A 21,701-nucleotide genomic window follows, 5' to 3' on the forward strand; every position below is an offset into this window, starting at 1 on the left:
ACGACATTAGACCAGTTTTTTAATTTAAAACTTGAACAAATTTATATTTTTTCTAGCAATATATGATGTAAAAAAGTTCTTTTATATATTTATTTATTCTAAATCTTTACAAACTATTTACTTTAGATCAAAAAGTTTGGTGATGATGACCTTCACAAACTAATTCAGCTAATATTAATGCTTAAAGTGTCACTAAAATACAATATTTAAATCTTATAATTAAATAGAAAATAGGGCAAATAACCCCCAAAATTTCTTTTTTTTTAAAGAAAAAAGAACCATCTCTTTCCCCACACTAGTTAAAGGCCTATGACTAGAATAAAATTAATAAAGATTTAGTTCAACAGCCAATCCTAAGCTCATTTCTCGTCTTTACTTGCATTATCAGAATTAAAACTATTTACATAAGGAGCACATGAAAATTATTTACTCTTTCCAAATACAACTATTCAGACTTAAAAAAAATCAACGTAACATGTTTGATTTAATGACAAAGGTATCAATTTTTACACACTACTGTACGTACAACTGTAGCCACCAGATGGTGATATTGTATTCATAACGTGTTTAGTTCAGAGTAATGCACGTTTGGACAGTTGAAAATGAAAACAAGGGTGTGTTAAACCCGATCTTACCCAAATATAAGGTAATTGGTGTTGTATTTCAATTAATTTTGCATTTCTTAAAGGGACAGTTCACCCATAATGAAAATTCTGTAATCATTTATTGACCCTTTACTTGATCCAAAACTCCTTGACTTTTTGTTGCATACAGAAAGAAAAGAAGATATTTTGAAGAAATCTATAACCACTGACTTCCATATTGTTTGTTTTTCCTAGTCAATGGTTGCAGGTTTTCAGCTTTCTTCAAAACATCTTCTTTGGTGTTCAGCAGAATAAAGAAACTCATAAAGGTATGGAACCACTTGAAGTTGAGTAAATAGTGATTATATTTTCAGTTTTTGGTAAACAATCCCATTAAAGCACTTTATTTTTGTTATTTATTTATTTTTGTCTTTTTCACAGATGTAAACAAGGCTGTTTTATTAACACTGTGTCCATGTAATAGCTACATGAACAACACGGCAAACATCTGTGCAGTGAATATATCAGAATGCCGCAGCAGAACCTTACAGATGGAGTCATCTGGCCTCGCTTGATCCGTGGCCTGAATCCCCAGAGCCAGCGAGACGGTCAGCTCAGCTCAGCTTTAACCTCCCATGAAGAGGTGAGATTCCTCCAGGCCTGCATCTATCCTTGCGCCTTTAACTCTGCTGTTAAACCCGTCTTCCTACCTTGCTTCTGTTCGTACAAATATCCATACTGCATTTTTCCATCTATCTTCTCTGTAGAACGTAAACAAACTACACACATCCCAACATGCTGCCATGAGGGTGAGTGGTTGCCTTTATTGGATTTGCTGGATTTGCTGTGGATCAAACCTTAGTAAGCGCAGACTGGCAAACATTAATCAGCTGACCTCACACATATGGTCTGAGCGTCTAACCGTGGCCAGTCTCACGCCGAGTGGACTAATGTTCATCCACCCCATGCTGCTGATCACTTCATCGTTGAACTCACTGTTAAACCTTGCTTTTAGTTTAAGTTTTATATTGTAATTTCTGAGGTGGTCGCAGAGATGCCGAGACAGCCTTATGCTATGTGATGTTACTGCAAATATTTAGCAGCTAACCACAATGTGAGAGATGAGAGTGATGGATGCTTTTTATAGTGTATAATATAACTGTAAACGTCAGCATCTGCAGTTTCCAAGATCAAGGCGCACGATAAATAGAGTTACTGCTGTTTCCCAAAAGAAAGAGTTGATTCTGAAGTGCCTGAAACCAGTTGTCAGTTCTTTCTGTTTACTTCCTGCCCAAACCTTTGTAGGTTAGGAACTAATTTGCATAATGTCAGCCTGTCTTTATTGGCTGTCCGTGGACATTGTGTACTATGACTGTCAGACACGTAGCTTTAACTGAGGCCTGGAAGAGATTGGTTTACATTTAGCAGACTAATTTGTCCAAAGTGAGGATAAAAGAACACTTCAAATCATCGGAGTTGCAGTATATAAGTGCAGTTTTTCTTTTGAGCATATGGAGAGAGTGTGGCGTACAGGTGGTTATCAAGCCCACTCAACTATTAGAGCAAACACTGGATTGCATAGTGTTTTCCAAGAAGTATGGGGTGCTTTTAAAAATGTCTCTGGTGTTGGAGAGGAAAAGAGTGTCACCTACAGGTGGTTTGCCAAGCCCACTCACTTGCATGAAGCAGATGTAGAATTGCAATGTTTTCCAGAAAAATGGAGTGTTTATTAGAAAGTGTCCGGTGCTTATAGAGAAGAGAGTGTGTGTGCTTGTACACTCGATTTGTGGACAGAAAGAGGATGTTTTCTTCAGTTCTGTGAATGCCGATTCACTCTTTGCACTCACTTCAATGGACTTTGGCTAACACTGATATGGTACAACCATGATCATTGTTACTGTTCCTATTATGTGTTTACAAGATTTGAGGAGGCCTTTAAAGTTAAAATTCAGATATGCTTTACTATTTGGTTTCCAACTATAGATGATATGGGCAAACATTATGGGCTCGATTTTCAACGATCCAGGCACACAATTCTAAAGCGCATGGTGCAAAAGCATTAAGGGTGTGTCTGAATCCACTTTTGCTAATTTAAGGATGGAAAATATGCTTTGCAGCACTGCGTATGGTCTAACAGGGTTGGGCTTATTCTTTTATTCAGGCTTGTGCTTATTCTTCTCTATGAGTTATGGCTGTGTTTGGAGCATAATGTGCATTAAACCAATCAGAGTCTCACCTCATATTCCATTTAAGAGTCAGTTGTGTTGCGCCATCTATCCGCTTGTTAAGTGTGATGTCTTGCGAAGCGGCTTTCGGGTCCAAGTGCTCTGTTCAACTGAATGCGGAGACTCATGAAATGGTAATAATAAACGTTTACAAAGCGATTTAATACTTTCGAAAATCATGATCGCAATATATATGTCCCTGCCTAATATCCGATGGCCAGAAAGTGATTCATTTTTTTATACATTTTTTAAATTTTGGTATTTGTTATGCAGCAAGCCCAGAGATTGGTGTGTACACTATGACTTTATATAAATGTAAGTTTAATGTGTGATAGGAATAAAACGTGATCATAAACAAATGATTTCCCCACTCAAATGAATGGCGGCTTGGACCCGGAAACAGTATTACATACGTCACAAACACGTCACCACTTAACAAGCGGATAGTGCATTTGCAATTTACGTGGAGGACTTTGTAAGAAAGAAAAACTGAACGCTTCACTAGTGAGAAAACAGTTAAAGAGACCATCTGCAGTGCGAGGATAAAGAACCAGCCTCTTCCATTCAGCCTCTTTCTCTTTTACTTTTTATTTTACTCCTTTACTTTCATGGAGTAAGGAAACAGTGTTGTAGGCACTCTGCTGAAGACATCCATTAGCCTACATATTTAATTTAGTTTGTTAAGTGCAAAGATTTGTTTCAAAATTATTTCTAAATTCAGTTCTAATTTCAAGCAAATGAATAAATGAACAATAATAACATAGTGTGGTAAAAAAAATGAGTTATATCCAAACACAAGTCCTATTCTTATGCCCCTTATGGCAATGCATACACCTCCAAAGCCTGACAGATGGTCAAATGTAACCTTGTTTTTATGAAAACAAATATAAATCTGCATATAATAAATAATCAGCTAATAACAATAACATTATAGAAATGCAAATTGTCATGAATTAACTGGGAGGTAGTGGTTTTTATACTTATGTAGAACATAATTTTTGGAACATTTTAATCCTTAAATTTTTTTCATATGTAAAGATATTTGTGTGTTGATATATGACCTGTGTGTATTAAGCAATGTGTACGTGTTTTGGACCTGCATAGGTGTATAACTATCGTGCTTTGCACTGTACTTTCAAACAGTTTTTATTTGGTCAATGGCACAGTCTATCAGTTCTTTAAAATAGCAACGCACCAACAATGCACCTGAACACACCTTTTTTTTTAGACTGGAAAACCCATGAGTCCACAAAGTGGCACAAATGGAATTGCTATTTAAACAACATGGTGCAAACATGAAAATTAAGGTTGTGCTGGTATGAAAATAGCAACAAATTCTACCAAACACGTCTTGCGCCATATTGCACCTCATGTATGAAAGGGCCCCAAATCTCTATTTTTATGGCTGTCCATGTGGAAGGCTCAAGCAGAGCAAAATAGACATATTTTCATAACTTAATAACATTTTTAGCATGAAGAATATGCATGTAAAATGTAAATTAGGCTCTAAAGAAAACATCACAAACACAGTCTGTCAGCAGTATGTTATCTGTCAGAGGATTTGACAAGGAAAATTGCTTCAGACTATGATATATAGTCTATATATTTTGTGACTTGACTCATTTTTAGAATGAACCGGATTTTGCACCTTAGCTCACTTTGTATTGTTTGCTATTTTCCAGAAGAGCTTCTATCAAACTGTTGTAGAGCCTATCAATATAAACAGTACTGTCTCAATTTCAAACTATATCATTAATAAAAATATTGTGAAATAGTTTATAAATATTGTACACACAATATACCACCCGGCTCTATTTGCAACATGCTGTAAAAAGTTCTAATCACAACAGACTTGGCCTTTATGACCAATCAGAAAAAAGCTGGTTCTCAGAAATGAGAGCTTTAGAAAAAAAATGCTGAAATGTATATTGTGAAAAAATAGGCCGCTGCAAATCAACATTCTTCTAACAACATGTGCAACATATTTCCTGTGCACGTCTGGATAGAGTCATAACTAGCTGGTTAGCTTCTTCAGAGATGGACTGTGCTATGGTAATTAAGTGAGTTACTTTGAAGCTTTGGAAACACAACCCAGTATAGTGCAGTGACATATTTTAGCTGACTCACTCGTGCCTTTCTGCAGTGCAGAACATCATACATATGTCTGCTAGATTAAGGCCAAAGGTCACAACTGATAATCCAAATGTGTGAACCTGAAGTGGCTGTGAATAACTTTAGGTTACGCACATGCTAACAATAACAAGTCAAAAATGCAACAAAAGTAAACTTTTATTGTCATGTTGGAAAAAAATCCTGTTGATTTACAGATCAAGATATCTGAAAGCTGACTCGCGTTTCTTTGAATTTTTTTTTTTTTAATTTTCCTTTACCCCCTTCATTCATCATGCATTCACTAATAAACAACTCCTGAGTTGTTCCACTCAAATTTCAGCATTATTACCGTTTGATGGATATGCGCTCTCTACTGGTGTCATAATAGTGAGATGTATGAGTGCTTGTCATACAGTATCTATCTGTTCTATAGTATTTTAAGCCGTTCATTTAGTAGTACTCATTCATGTTTGTGTAATTTGGCAATTATTCAGAAATGTGATTTTGTGATCAAGTCAGGCACTATCAATCATTAATACAAAGGCAAAAAAATAAGACACAAGTATGTTAGCTAAATCTTTCCTGATTCCAAGTAAATAGTTTTAAACTATTTTAAGCAAATATATTCCTTTATTGTTTACCTTACAACATGGTACATTTTTACTCCACTCTAAAAGTGCTGGGATGTTTCAAACTAAATTTGGGTCACAAAAAATAACATTTTCAACAGCTGTGGTAAAAATGTTAAACAAATTAATTTAACCTTATCTTCGGGTTGAAACAATCCAGCACTTTAGGATGTGTGTATTTTGTTTTAAAGACCCCAGAATTATATTTAGGATGATCTAAAACATAGGTGTCAAACTCCGTTCTAAGAGTTTAGTTCTAACCCTAATTAAACACACCTGATCAAGGTAATTAAGTCCTTTAGGGTTGTTTGAAACCTACAGGTAGTTGTGTTGGAGCAGGGTTGGAACTAAACGTTGCAGGTCTGCAGCCCTCCAGGAACGGAGTTTGACACCCCTGATCTAGAACAATTGGTTGTTTTTTATATCTAATGAGCAAATCAAAGTTATTTAGCCAAATTAGGCTTTTTAAAATCTACTTAAGATAAAATTCCTTCATAAGATAATTTCATCATTGTAAAGCTAGAATTGTTGACCCATAACTGTCTGTTCTTATGTAGGTGTTGTAGGTGTAGTAAACAAGATCATGATCCATATCCCCTGTCGATTTGAATCAACATTGTATCATTTAAGGCTCAGCTCACTGTAATGTTTACAGTAGTGTTGTAGCATTGAAATTTTAGTGAACCAACTTCAGGAGCGTTTCCTATCAGATGGTGTATCTCTGACCTTTGCTTTGCTCGTCATGAGTGCCCAATTCAGTCCACACACTCATACTCGGCGTAAACACTCACACACACACATGCGTGGTAAAAAGATGACGATCAAGGGTCGTAAACCCACCCTTCACTCCGCCCCCCACTTGAAGTTAGTGCGCTGTCCATATAATACACATGAAATTACACAGAGGTTCACAGTTATTTTACAAAAGATAAGATGCCTGAAGCAACTAAAAATGTTCTACCAGGCATTTTTGCTTGTTACAAAATCACATCCATTCCTCCCAACCCCGACACCAACCCAAGCGATTTCCTATTCACAGGTGAATACAACAATAGCCCAAACCATCATTCACGTACTGTCCCCCACCCCGAGCCCGCCCAAAGACAAGAAGAAGAAAAAAAGTCTCAAAGAAATCCTTAAGAATCCTTTTAAAAGTTCCTTTTAATTCCACGGAAAATCAAGTTGTGTCTCTCTGTCGTAATTTTTTTTCTTTTCTTCGTAAATTCAAGTCTCTCCAGAGAACTGAGCAAAGTTGTACAGTCCCGCGTGTTGCAGTTCGTGAATTGGTTATCACAACCGATGACTTCTCACTCGCAGGCTTGTGAAGGGCAGCAAGACGTGTCCTCCGGTAATCCACTAATACACAGTGTTGTGTTTTCCCCAGCATATGTTTTAGCATGATTTATTGGTGTCTGTAGAAGCATACAGCTTTCATCTCATTCTTGCATTGGTAACATTAAACCTTGGTAATGGAGTAAGGCATAAAATGCAGACAACAGAAAAAAATATTCCTCTTTTTCTGCTCATCATAGATGCTGTTTTCTGTGTGTTCGGTCGCAATGACAGGTTTCAGAAAAAGAAAGTCTGGTCATTCTTACCAATCCCACGCCTACTCTACAGAGAGATCTCATTGAACATTCACATAAATATTACAATCTGTCCTGTCTGCATTGGTCAGCATTCTAATTCAAGTCAAAATATGCCAGAGAAATCAAGTAGCTGATCAATGATTTCGTGAGTTATGTGCAAAATATTCTTTCAGATTTATTTGACACTGAGGCCTTGTCTACACAACCTTTTTGCGTGAAAACGCAGCTTTTTTCCTTCTGTTTTGGCCACCAACACTGAGGTGATTCGCTAACTATGTGGATATATTTGAAAATGCTGTTTTAGTTGTGTGACTCAGCCGAAGGCGAGATGGTGTATGATGTTATACCACCTTGTTTTGGCTACTTTTTAGTTTGAATCATTGCTAATGTCAGTTTGTATACTTCAGAGTGCATTTCTTCGATGGGAGATGTAATGCTTACTTGCAGTGAATGTTATCGTTTTCAGACGTTTCATTGTGGATGAACAATAGTGTAGACGGAGAGCAATTTTAAATGAAAGCACCATTTTCAAATGTATCCAGTTTATATGAACACACTTATTTGCTCCTATTAAAATTTACTATTTTAAAAATAATTCTAAACATTCCTCTAATAGCTTATATGTTTTTCCTAATGTCAAACACATTCCATTTTTTTAAATAACCATTTGTATAGGCCGAATTATACATTAGACTTCAGTCCAGCACAAACATTCAACTTTAGGTTTCTTGACACCTCTTGACCAAATTGTTCCTTGCAGGAATCCTCTCGTCATTTATTAGTCTGTAAATACAAACTAAAATACCTCTAATGCAACCTACCTGTCTCTTACAAATGCTTGAGAAATTAAAGGTTGCATTAACAACCCACCAAGATATGTGTATGAAAAAACCTTTCATATACATCTGATAGACTAGCGAACTTTCATTCAAGTAATTCAAGACACCAAAGACTAAGTGACTTTGTTTTCAACATCATCTGTGCAATCATTTGGAAGGATAAATGATTGGTTGGTTTAACCTCATATCACATTTTTCAATCAATCCTGATCTATCACTTCACATAGCGAGACCAGATACAGTACTTTACCTTTTCATAAGACTGATCATAGAAATTATAAGGGCATGAGTTATTTTGTGCAATGCTATGAAACAATTTATAAATGAATAAGTAAACAGAGTTCAGAGAAAGAGAGAAAAAAAACATAAATAAAAAACAATAATTTACAGTAAAATGTAACTCAGGGAAAACCTGAATAGGCCATAATTCACGCAGATTCATTCACATTTTCAGTCAGCTCCTTTCATCTACAATCCCTCTGAATCATCTTGAGAGGAAAAATATTATTTCTTCTGGAAGTTCCTTATTTTTCTACACACTGTCTTAATTCCTGCCTGAGTCACAGGAAGGATTCAGCCCAACCAATTAGGACAAATTATAGGAACTTTGTCTTTTTTGTCAGCCTCATTCATTCCCAGAGGCGTATGCTTGGCACTCTTTCTCAGAAAATGTTAAATCTCAAGTTTGTTTTCCCTTAAAGATAGGGTAATACACATGCACATTGAGTATTTTTGAATCAGTAGTTCAAATAATATAAATTTCTCTGCCAGGAGTGCAGTTGTTCACAAGGCATGAATACTATTTTTGCAAATCTTTGATTTGAGGCCCTCAGGATCCATGTAAAGGGATACACATACTGAGCCAAATCAAAAGGTAATGTTTGTAGCGATCAATCATAAAAAAGCCATTTGACATAGCCTTCATACATTCACCAAAAAATATAACACCGGCTTGGCTGATCTGCAAATTTGCACCACCCAAATAAGAAACATATGGTTCTTCAAACCAGTTTAGAGTTGATTACCAAACCACACATTAGCTTAGAGCCCATTTTCCCTTTAAAAATCATTAAGGTGACAGTAGATGCTTATTCAATGACATCCACCCCTTTAAAGCATCTTAAACTGAATCAAAGGCCACAACAGAACAACTCTTAAAGTTTGTCCATGTCTCCATCTTTAAAGACCTCTTATTCCCTCCCCCAGGCTGTCCACTTTTCAACCATCCAGAAGAGAAAGAACAGAAAAAACTAATAAACAACAACAACAACAAAAAAACATAATGAATGAACACTCATCTTCACATGACACAGTAAGGCTCACGGGGCAGTTGAGGTGGAGTTCTACAACAGGGAGGCAGGTGGGCCAGCAGACCCTTCTTCAGGTCCTTGTTGAGGAAAAAGCAGATGATGGGGTTCACACCTGCCTGGGCAAAACTCATCCACACAGTGGTGGACAGATACCGGTGCGGGATGGTGCATGCCTTCACAAAGACCCTCCAGTAACAGGCCACAATGTACGGGGACCAGAGCACCAGAAAAAACAAGGTAATGACATAGAACATCCTGCCAAGCTGCTTCTCAGCCTTAAACTCCTCCATGCCCAGTAGGCGTCTGTTCTGGTTGTGCAAGTTCTGCCTTATGCCCAATAAAGTGGGAGGCATTGGGCCACGGCCAAACCCAGCTATCCAGTTTGCAGCCGCCTGACCGGTGGCTCCAGGTCCATGAAAGGTCCAGTTTTGGCTGATGGCTGGAACCATCTGGACCGGCTTCATCTTTCGGTGCTTGTATTCAAACAGCAGGAGCTTCATGTACACCACATGAGTGGCCAGGATTAGCACAGCCAGCATTAGCATGAAGCCTAGCGTGTCGTTGGCCTTGAAGTAGCGATGTTCAAAGATACATTGGTCCTCCTCACGGATGAACTTGTACGTGCCGACGTCAAAGACAGGCGGGAAGGCCATGGCGACTGACAGTGTCCAGACCATACACACCACCGCAACACAGGTCCAGAAGGTCATTCGCTTGGAGTAGAAACGATGGTGGGCAATGGCCATGTAGCGTGTGACACTGATGCAGAACAGCATGAAGGCAGCATGGAAGCAGAAAAGGACGGCCATGAAGGCCACCACCTTGCAGCTGAGCACGCTGTAAGTCCAGGCCGAGCCGTTCTTGATGGACACCAGCACGAAGGGAAAGCAGACCGCTGAGCGAATGGTGTCGGCGAGACAGAGATCCAGAAGAAAGTAGTATGGTGCCTTGTGTAAGGCTCTGTCTCGTAACACCAACAGGGATACCACTAAGTTGCCCACCAGGCTGATGCAAATGATCAGGCCTAGAAGGACGAGTTTCACATAGGTGGAGACGGCAGAAGAAGGTGCTCCACCCATCACTCCACCTGTTGTGGACACCACGGCCGCCAAGGGGTTCCCAGGCCCATCGCTGCTTGCGTTTCCGTTGGCCATACCTTTTGCTGCTGGAATCGCACCCCTCCTCCTTCAACTCCTCCTTTACCTCCACTTCCTCCACTCCCTCCTCCACCTTCGCCGCCTCCGGCTGAGCTGTCGTCCGTCCTCGTGGTTGCCTTTCGTTGTTGTCTCAAATGGAAGGAGAGAAGCTTGATCTGCATTGCCCCATTTTGTACAGTTCTCTTTGGAGCGTCCTTTCAAATGTGCCACCTCTCTTGGCCTCGACACCTATGAATAAAGGACAAAACATTTGTTACTGTTGTTTTCTCACACACAAATGCTAGTTTTTAAATGCCACAAACTCTACTGGCTTTCAGGGACAATTTAGCATTTGTGTAATGCCTGGGAGAAAGTTTTTAGGTCAAGAAGATTGAGCGAGCATAAAGTGATACTGATGCTGAGGGAAAAAATATTCTTCTTGATACCTTTAGAAACACTTTTTTTAATTATTATTTTTTACTTTGAAAATAAAACATGTAAAGTTATTAGTCAACTGAGGAAGGCACATATGTCCAATAGCAAACTACCAGTGTATATAGCGTTCCTAACTAAACTGAAACTTAAATGACTTAAATGAGAAAGGTTCAGGTTTCAAGCTAACCTAATTATGACGCATTATCACTCCTATAAAAGATAAATAGCAAGCTAATGTTAATGCAGTTTTGGCCTAGATGTAATGATGTAACCTTCGATTACATGTTCGTTAAATGTGCTTAAGGTAAACTGCAACTGTTTTTCTCATGTTCACCAGGTTACACCACCCTCATTCCTGTAACCACAGCATATGCTCTCAAAACAGTTTCTCACTATTTTCTAATGCTTAAAGGGGTGTCATTCTAGCCAGACAGAAATAATAATAAACTTGCCACTTCTAGAAAATCTGTATGGAAAATAATGCAGGGTATGGAAATGTTTTAAAGGTTTAATATATGAAAAAACAAAACAAGAAATACAGCTTTGATTAAACCGAAATCACACCAGCCCACGTGCGTAGTTTAGCGTCATGCCGCATGAAGAGGCCTTACTGACCCGGTGTTTTGCACAAGTTGCACATCTTCTCTAAAGTGCTTCACTTATAAAAGCTCATGTTTTACACTGCTCATAATGTACCCAAGTTTAATAATTAATTTGGGGTATTTATAAGCTAGAGTTTCAAACTGTACAGTCTTAAACCCTGGATTGACATCCATTTTTGCATATTTATAGTGTCAATAGGAGCTTCCCACCCATTTTCCTTACTTCCTGTGGCTCTGGTATTCTGTGAAAATGTAACATCAGTTTTTTGGGGAGGTGGCCCAGGAGCGCAGTCGACAACCACTGGGTTGTTTAAAAAAACACACACTCAAATTCGCATAAACACAGTCAGTTATGTATATTAACCGAAACAGGTGGTGTTTACACACTGTGGGTATACATCAAACAACATGTAAAAATGAATTTAGCATAATAGGTTTCCAGCACTGTGTGAACAGCCTTGTGAAATTGCAGTCTCACACTAAACCTTGTAAAGAAAAAAAAAAACACTGGCTCAGCTCCGAGTTCAGTACCGCTGTGAAATGTACATTCATGAAACATTTATTTCTAAAATGAATAAATATTAACGGTTTTAAATGAAAAGCAAGGCATACATTCATATCTGTCACATTTCAAAATATATAATATAGGATATAATAATAAACAAAGCGTCAGTTCTTTCTTAAGTTATGTACTTCCCAAGTCCCCATAAAATTAAATAGATTTCTTTGGGTTACTGTGAATTAAAGTCTTAAAGTGGAAGTGAAGCAGTCAGTGATGTTTACATTATTTTGTTAATTGATCTCCACTTTAATGAAAAGATATTAAGCAAATTCGATTATTGAGTCCATTTTGCAGAAAACAGATATGTTTTGCTATAGTTTTAAGAGCTAGGGCACCGCCATCTTGGAATATTGCTGTATCTGACATTGGGTTGGTTCTGTTTCCTTAGCTAAACAAGTACAACGGAAGTAATGGACTGAACACGGAGATGGCAAAGCCTAGTTTACTCCCAAAGTTGTGGGTTTGGAGCTGGTGCAAATACAAGCATCAGATGTGTGTCTAATATAAAAAATATATTTATTCTATTTTTCCTTTTCCCCTTTTAAATTACAGATTGTTTGATGCACTTTGGTCCACTTTCTGTATTACGCTGCCTGACTGGGTTTCAACAATTGTTTCAATGAGGTTCGATGCCAACGTAATGAAACAGGTACTTTCACTTTTCACTACTACAGCCCCTCTTTTCATGTTCAAACCAAACAATTGCTGTTTCTCAATATGCGTTCTTCAGCGATCTTGTGTTCTCGTCTAACGTCATCATCAACTGCCAAAGCTCAGTTCTAAAATTCAAGAATAGTGGATGCGTAAAAGTTCCCAAAAGTGTTCTTGATATCGAGGATGCACTGATGCAGACTTGAGCACAAAATTTACTCGAAGTCCCAGAAGTCATTGCGGCTGAATAAAGGAAGTGGGAAGTGCAGTGTTTAATGTAGAGTTATTGTTAAAATTCAGAAATATAACTTGTCTCAGGAGTTTCCCTAAATGACACTGTGAAATTAAATATTACCAGGGAAATCTTTATAAAGAAAAATAAACACATTAAAGGTGTTTATTTGATAAAAATTTTATTAAAGTTACTTTTTTTTGTATTGTGCAACGTTTATTTGTAAGATATTTATGCATAGTATATATTATGAAAAGAGGAAAAACAATAAATAGTTGTATGTTTAAATCATTCTCTGATGAAAACGTATGAAGGTCATGTGACCATCAGAAAGAATGCAGCATCTCATTTCTCACAGGACGCGTTCTCCTTTCTTGCGGTCTCCCGAGTTATTCCGAGATAACTTGGCAAGACCGGTCTCTACAAAAACACAAGTCCGTTTTCTGCGTTCTTCGAATTGAGAAACAGCCTAAGATCGCCACTGTTTTTCCTAAGATTGCTGCTGGTTTACCTAAGATCGCTGCTGTTTTTTTACATGGCATTTTTCTACGTCCTTCATGTTGAGAGATCGATTTGAAAAGGAAAAATGCCTTGACATAACCCACAAAAACGTGACTTAGTAAAGCATAAAGTCATGTGCTTTAATCGTTACATTAGCCTGAATGTAAATCGCCTCGTCAGGCACAGCTAGACCAGCATGAGAGTGGACCAAATCTCATCAAATGAAAGGTATTAAAAAATAGTAAACGTTTAACTATTTTTGTATTTATTAGACAACTTTAATGCTTGTATTTGCACCAGCTCTGTGATGCACGTCCAAAACCTCACGCATTGGGTTAAATTAGGCTTTACAGTCTCAGTCCATTAACGAAAGAAACCAGGGAATGAAACCAACCCCATGGTGTCAGACACAACTATATTCCAAGATGGCGGTGCCCCTGTACTAAAAGCTATTTAGAAAAACATGCTAATTACTTTAAAATGGTTTCATTAATAGTTTAATACGTTTTCATTAAAGGGGTGGTCCACTATGATATCATATTTTAAACTTTAGTTAATGTATAATGTTTATGTGTCAAAATAAACAACATTTTAGAAATATGTTTAAAGTTCAATGCAAAGGGAGACATTGGCTTTTACAGAGTTAGCTTAGCGAAGCCAACAGTGAACAAAGTTTGGGGACTACAAAAAAATACATCCGGGTTAATGAGATTATAAACCCTTCAGGCTATGAGCATACACCCTGCACCGCGAAGGGGCGTGGTCAGATGCATTGTTATAGCAGACACGCTTCCTGGTGACATGGAGCCGATCCACAAATCACAGCAAATTATGTTAGCTGACCAATCAGAGCCTCTTGAGGGTGGGCTTTCGGAGGAACTGGGAAATATGACAGTCGTTTTCATGTTAGCTGAGTGGCTGCATATAATCAAAGTAAGATATATGAAAAAATAACGCAATTTTTTTACGAATGAAGTATGAGCACATTGCTTAGCACACCATAAACACAACCAAGCTGTGAAAATACACTCTGGACCACCCCTTTAAAGTGGAAACCAATTTACAAAATAATGTAAACTTGACTGACTGCTTCACTTCCACTTAAGGTTATCTATACACTAGTAAAGGGGTTGCCAAACTTTTCAGCCCGCGACCCCTAAAATATCATTGTCAGTAACTTGCGACCCCCATTTTTCAAGGTGGTTATACTGTAAATATGTAAACGTTGCAGACACAACTATAGGCATACAAAAACATAAGCATATGACAACACAAAAATGCAACAGTCTATTAACCATATAATGTTTTTTTATAGTCATTTATTAATTTCATTACATTTTAATATAAAAATTAAAGTCGGATGGCTGATTTTATTTGTATGTTGTTGTTTCTTTAACGCAAGTATTAACTATCTTCTGTGTATTAGGAATAAAATATGGTAATTTTAATAGTTTAATAAAATTTATTTGAGTTTTGGAAATCACCAAGCGACCCCTTGTCATTGTCCCGCGACCCCCCCAGAGGGTACCGACCACCACTTTAAGAACCACTGCACTAGTATGCACCAAAACAACGAAAAATATCATATTTTAAAGATAACACAATTTTGATAACATTCATAGCTGCCCACCCACAAAAAAATGGTAAAGCAGCAACTCAAATCATCCACCTATTCATAAAAATACTATTTTCTAGGGATGCTCCGATTGATCTGCCATAGATCGGAATTGGCTGGTAATCACAGTTCAAGACTCAGTTGATACTCTGTAATCTGGCCACTCACATGTACCGATTGCAAGTGTTCACTAACAGGTTTACAAGCAGGAGAAGCTAAAATGGATCTTCCTATGCATTAAATATGCACTACAAACTTCTTGATTGAGACGTTAAATCATTCTTCTATTATTTGCAATGTTTCCAAATTGTTTTGTTTGTCATTTTTCTTAATTTTTTAACCTGTTTTATCTATTATTTTTTTGTAAAGCTGCTTCTGACCATGACATGTTATAAGAGACATGTTTGAGGGATTAAATGCGGCATTCTTCATTTAACTAAAGTTATATAAAGCTTGAAGTATCAGAATCGGTACTTTATATCAGCCGATCCTCATGATGAGTTATCGGTATGTGGTATCGGCTCCAAATATCCTAATCGGAGCATTCCTACTTTTTTCATATGGTGAATGGGACGTAGTACCCTATATAGAGGATACAAATTCAGACATTTATTCATTCATTCATTTTCTTTTCATCTTAGTCCCTTTATTAATATGGTGTTGCCACAGCAGAATGAACCGCCAACTTTTTCAGCATATGTTTTATGCGGATGCCCTTCCAGCTGCAATCCATCTCTGGGAAACATCCATACACACTCATTCAGACTCATACACTATGAACAATTTAGCCTACCCAATTCACCTGTACCGCATGCCTTTGAACTGTGGGGGGAACTGGAGCACCCGGAGGAAACCCACGCGAATGCGGGGAGAACATGCAAACTTCACACAGAAACGCCAACTGACCCAGCCTAAGGTTTGAACCAGCAACCTTGCTGTGAATGTGAAACGACAGCACTACCTACTGCGCCACCGCGTCACTCAAATTCAGACAATGTACAGTAAATATGCTTTCCATAAGGGTGAGTGAAATCTAGTTTTGCATTTAAGTCAACGCAGACCACAAACCATAGCAGACCCATTTGAATTCTATTCGGAGAAGATTTGGATACGCGATGTTTAGAAAGGCTCAACATTACTGTGGATGTCATAAGCTCTCAAATATGGCTTCAGTGAGATGAATGGCTCTGATCGAGATGTGATATAAACAAAACACTACTGGCTTTTTTTTTTTTTAAGGGAGAAGCTTCTGTCCTGTCTTCCAGGAAATTTCCTGACATACTGTATTGTAAGAAACATCCATCCAACAGACTGAGCAACATTGCCTACATTATGTCACTTCAGGGAAGCTTTAATAACATTTATATTTTAAAGAACAAGCGGTTTCATTTGTGTCCACCATCAGTAAACACAGATCGATCAATAATCTGCTGAATGGGATAAACAGGGGTCCTGTAAGCATCTGCTGTGCCATGCTGAGGAGCATCTTCTGCTTCCCCCTTAGAGGCGAGCAGATCAGCTGTTTCCACCACACGCTACATAGCATGCCAGCAACTAGTCTTTCATGGTAATTACCTCATTGTTGCTAGGCTACAACGCATCACTTTTTATGTGTTCAGTATATAGGCATGTGGACCGGGATGCTGGGGCAAGGGGGAGGTAAGGCAATGGTAAATCGTTTTAATCAACATTTAAGGCTGTAGCAAATCTTCAAGGCAGATCTTTCGAATATACAGCGACGTTATTCCACAGCTGCTGATTTCTGTCTACTTTTTACCACATTACTGGAAGTTACGCCTCATTTCTGCTCGCATATGAAAAAGCCCCACCCCTGGTTGAGGTATTTAGACAAAGGCATGTACACTTGTCAAACAGACACCATGAAGTGTCGTAGAACAGCTAACTAGCACATTCTGTCAACGCTGTTGAATTCAGGTGTATACCATGCGGTGATATTGCCAGCATTTAAAGAGACACTTGAGCTAGCTTTCACCAGCTAACAACCTCTGGTAAAGAGAAAGCTATATGTAGATGACGGCTGATGACAAAGTCACTAGTACCTTAGTTCAACAGGAGATAGAACTGCGCCGACCCATTGTTTTAGAGCAGAAACACTAATTCACTTGTGTCACAGCAATTACAGCTGCTTGTTGCTAGGCTACAGGGTCCTTCTGCCTTGTGCGGTGTATGTGTCTTTGTAAGCCTGAATGCAACTCAGAATTGTATGCATCGAGGTGAGGGAAGGGAAGTGTCACTCATGAGGAATAATCAGCCGGAATGGAGACTCGAGCGAATGTTTCTGTCATAGAGAGGACAAAATGTTACAACCTCATATCGTGACAACCTGTTGTAATTGGTTTGCGAATTGTACAGCTTTGTATCAGTTAAAGGTGTTATTTGAATAGGCAGTTTCACTCTGATTCAGTTTCAGAATGGTAGTCTTAGCATTGATATCATTAAAATGTTTCCGATTGTTGGGTAGAGATAGATCGATGACAATTGATATTCAAAGTAATTTATCAAATGTACTACATGCATGTCATTAAACTTTATGCAACTGAAAAGATAAAAGGAGCATGAAACCAGAAGAGTTTTCCCAACTGCTTAATGTCACAATTTTCTCGTGTAAAATGGAGGTATGTCGACCTGGTATTGGGGGAAGTATTAACGTTTTTACAGTGCGCAGATATGCAGATTTTCTCGATTCGCGTGCGGATTGTTCCCACAGTCACTTTTTTTTTTTTGGCTCTGATAAATTAACAGCTACACAAATATGCGGCTTATTTGGATGCGTCAGAGCTTCATTCATGTCACCTACATCAGTGAAAGTTCACCTCTCTCTGTTTTCTCAGCTCTAGATAGACTCGTGGGAGAAATGCACGCATTCCAAAGAGGGCGGCTGAGAAGTTTCATTCGTTCAATGAAACAGAATTTACCCTCCTCCACAATACTTTTGAAAAGGCCTTTGATGATCAGTCTCTCAGATATTCAGTATCTAATATGGGCTATCTGTCTTGAAGACAAACTGGTCTTGATGTTAATGAATTTAAATGTCCCTCGTGGGGCTGTATGGTAGAAAAGACCCCCTGGGGCAATGGCCCTCTCAGTTTTTAATTACACAGCAACACAGTCCTTTTCCTAAATGCCTGTTTATCACTATGCACTGCAACATTATTATACTGCAAAGGACATTATTTGTCTTCAAAAATGAATATTGATGACTTCAATTAAATATATCTGTACTAATATTTCATGCCTCATATTATCTAAAAACATAATAATACAGACAAAAACATGAGGTAATCATGCTGGATGTGATTAAGCAGATAATTATTAGCTAAAGTGTTTGCTTTTGTGCTTAAATGTTTTATTAATATTGTAAGACATTCTGCCAGAGTTACTTACAGCCCTCCTGTAAATAAAATGCTGGGTTATTTCTACTCGAATTTGGTAAAAAATGAACAAACCCAAGCGTTGGGTTTAAAAATTAATCCAGTTGTTGGGTTGACACAACCTATCATTTTTTTGTATACGAGTAATTTACATAATGTATTATTAAAACAAAGAAATTTGACTTAATTTGAAATGAAAATAGATTTTCTTAGACAAATTAAATTAAGGAAATGATAAATGATTAAAAGAAATGCGTTATCACACTTGACAGCACACAAACAAACATTTTCCTTAAGGGAGGCCTTTGTGCCATTACAGTTGTCATCTCCTGGGTTATCATTATGTTGAATTAATTCTTCTGACTCTTTAATATTTCCCTCCAGAGGTTTAGTGTGCTCTTATCTCGCATTAATAGTGAGAAGGCCCTCGATGTCGTTGGGAGGAGTCAGATGTAAAGGGAGTTGGTTGGAGGTGGAAGGCTGGATAGCAACAGCAGTGAATATCGCTACCGTGGTCTCGGTGGGAGGAGGCGACGCGGAATTCACCAACCAAACGAGCCTGAATCATTTCGACTCTCCCACACCTATCGTTTTGATACGATAGAGAAAGAACAATGTGATCCCGTCGTTCGTGGTTAGCTTTTATAAAATGTTTCCTCTTTATCTCCATCATCTTTATTTGCGTTGCGCTTGGTGATGCGCAATACTGATGTTGAACCGTTTAGTGAGCTGGAGGCTGGTTTACAGCCGCGCGCGTTGTCGATGGCTTTCCGTGAGACACAAGAAAGAGCATGAAAATAATGAATTTCTTAGAACTAAAGACGTGACCCGCACAGCCAATACGCAAAAGAGCAAATATCCCGTATGGACACTGTCAGAGCGACAGTCCCAGACTGTGTTACACTGATATTTCGTTATCTAACTCTCTTGGGTGCGATTCACATCTTCTTAGATGCACTGAGGACTGTGACCTGCATGGTTATCATTAGATATCATGAAGAACTACGGCGCCCCCCCCCCCTCTCTCTCTGTGTGTGTGTGTGTGTGTGTGTGTGTGTTATTCCGTGCGCGCGCGTTCGCGTATGTTTGCATGAGGGACAATGAAATAACAAATAGGCTACATAAAACAGGCCTGCATTTCACTTCAGTACACAGTATGCGTCATGCCGAGAGTCATCGATATTTAATTTGATCATTGATTTTTAAAAAAAGTATTATTATGTATATCCTCGAGCGCCTATCCCATTATAGTTAATTATAAGGTTAACATCAAATAGGACATACATAATGTTATGAAGCTCTTACCTATAATTCTCTGTCTTCCTTCAGACAATGGATCTTGTGTCGATGGTAGGCCTTAACGGGACCTTGTTGTAAATATAGGGAAAATAAATAAAAAAAGAAAAAACACACAAAAACTTGCGAGTAGGTTTTTTCGTCCCGACACAACGCGTTCAGGGAATCGCACATGAATCCAAATTATAATCCAAGACGAATCTCGATGTCCTTTATGAACAACAGAGAACGAAAAAAATTAATGAATTAATTAATACAGGGAATGGTCACGTCTGACAAACAAGACCTGTTTGGCTGGAAAGTCGTTTGCTGAACGGTGTGAAGGATATTATGCCCGAAACTGGAATATTACACACATACGGGTTTTAAAAAACAAAAATATCGTTTCCTCTTTTTTCGTGTGCATGTCATGTCTTCGGGTTTTCCATAAAGCTAGGCCAAGCCTTAGCAGTATATTCCCATCACACGGTGACTAAATCAAGCAGAGTTCAATAGCACAATTACTCTATTTCTGCGGTGTTCTGTGGTTTAATCCTGAGACACGGCGTCAGTATCATTATCTTGTGCGCAGATTTAGAAGTGTAAATAACGACTGGCTCTCGCTACTGGGCTACAGGACAAGACGCTTCTTCCCATCTTCATTTTCTTGCTGGAGCCAAAGACATTTTCTCCCACGCCACAACGATACACATCTTATCTTCGACGGGAATAAATCCGCTTTATCAAGCATCATCCCCGGGTATATCCACTGGCATCAGCGTTGTCCTCTCACATACTGTAGGCTTTCTATGTAGAGACATGTACACAGTACATGTAAGCGCCCTATATATTTAAAATGCATATGCCTGGTACGGTCTGTGATGCAAGGCGCAGAAAAGATGGATCACACATGGCAATCAGACCCGATTCTGTCAATTCGCCGTGACCGTCAGTATCCCGGTGCCATCGTTAATTTTAGAATGTTAACGAAAAAAGAACGAAATGAAATGGGTTCTTCTGCGATGGTCAATTGGAAACAGCGGCTCCCGTCTCTGCGCTCTACCTCAGTTTTCTCTGGATCGGATCCCTTCGGAAACGTCTCGGGATTTTTCGGCAGCCTCATTGACGCTGTTCTCACCACCACAGTCACTCTCTGGTGCACTGGTCACAAACACAACTTTTAAATGGACAGTGTTAAAAAATATATCTATCACTTTTACTAACACGTGAGATTTGTAGATGTGAATATATTTTATTTGCATTTATTGTTGTTTAATTTGACAAAATATTTTATGAAAGCTAGATGATGGAGTGAGCTTGGTAGCCCATATTACACTCAAAGAAATTACTGTAAAAATGTTAAAATTTGCAATATGCATTATAACATACAGCCTAAGATAATACAAAACATATTTCTCCTTTACAGTTTACAAGTGTTTAGTTTTGAATTAATAGGTTTCATCATGCATGATTTATTTTAGGGTTTGAAGGGATAGTTCACTGAAAAATGAAAAATTACTCACTATTTACTCTCCTTCAGTTGGTTCCAAACCTTTTGCATTTCTTTTTTTGTTCAATACATAAACAATATTTTGAAGAAAGCTAAAAACCTGTAACCATTGATATCCATAGTAGGAAAAAAAAACAGACAATGGTCAAAGGTTTGCAACATTTTTAAAATATCTTCTTTTGTGTTCAACAGAAGAAAGAAACTCATAATGTTTGAAACAAGTAAAGGTGTGATTAAATTATGAGTTTTATTATATTATTATTTCTTCACCCTCCAACCCTAAAAAATATTTTAAGGAACAGTTCATCATTTATTTGTCCTTCAAACTTGTTTGACTGTTTTTTTAGGTTATTTTTAGCACAAGGGTGCTGGAAAGCACACACACACACACACACACACACACACACACACACACACACACACACACACACACACACACACATATATATATATACATACATGCACACACACACACACACACAATTGAATTCAGAATTATTTG

At 38.1% G+C, this 21,701-nt stretch overlaps 2 protein-coding genes across 8 annotated transcripts in view; one reads left to right on the forward strand and one right to left on the reverse strand.

The window, feature by feature from the left end:
• The first annotated feature begins 839 nt into the window (after positions 1-839).
• foxp3b (forkhead box P3b) overlaps positions 840-21,701 on the forward strand; it is a 47,390-nt gene continuing 26,528 nt past the window's right edge. For 3 of the 6 annotated variants that reach the window (XM_073910370.1, XM_073910366.1, XM_073910367.1), the window contains exons 1-2: positions 840-913; positions 1,026-1,227. Coding sequence is in view for 2 of the 6 variants with exons in the window: in XM_073910366.1 (XP_073766467.1) it covers positions 1,220-1,227 (8 nt within the window). In the remaining 4 variants the exon portion in view is untranslated. Of the gene's footprint in view, positions 914-1,025; positions 1,228-12,573; positions 12,673-21,701 lie in introns of those variants that run through there. The other 3 variants (XM_073910369.1, XM_073910368.1, XM_068223144.2) reach the window with 1 other exon arrangement.
• On the reverse strand, positions 5,081-20,786 carry gpr173 (G protein-coupled receptor 173). 2 transcript variants are annotated; one of them, XM_005167058.6, is made up of 2 exons: positions 19,720-20,786; positions 5,081-10,673 (listed from the first exon to the last, which is right to left on the reverse strand). In XM_005167058.6, the coding sequence occupies exon 2, from the start codon at positions 10,440-10,442 to the stop codon at positions 9,279-9,281; it is 1,164 nt and encodes a 387-aa protein (XP_005167115.1). In that variant the 5' UTR covers positions 10,443-10,673; positions 19,720-20,786; the 3' UTR covers positions 5,081-9,278.

Source organism: Danio rerio, chromosome 8 (assembly GCF_049306965.1).
Source record: "Danio rerio strain Tuebingen ecotype United States chromosome 8, GRCz12tu, whole genome shotgun sequence".
Classification (NCBI taxonomy): Eukaryota; Metazoa; Chordata; class Actinopteri; order Cypriniformes; family Danionidae; genus Danio; species Danio rerio.

What these genes read in the sequence shown, in the direction of transcription:
- gpr173 (XM_005167058.6), bottom strand. Translation starts at nt 10,442, where the DNA reads ATGGCCAACGGAAACGCAAGCAGCGATGGGCCTGGGAACCCCTTGGCG.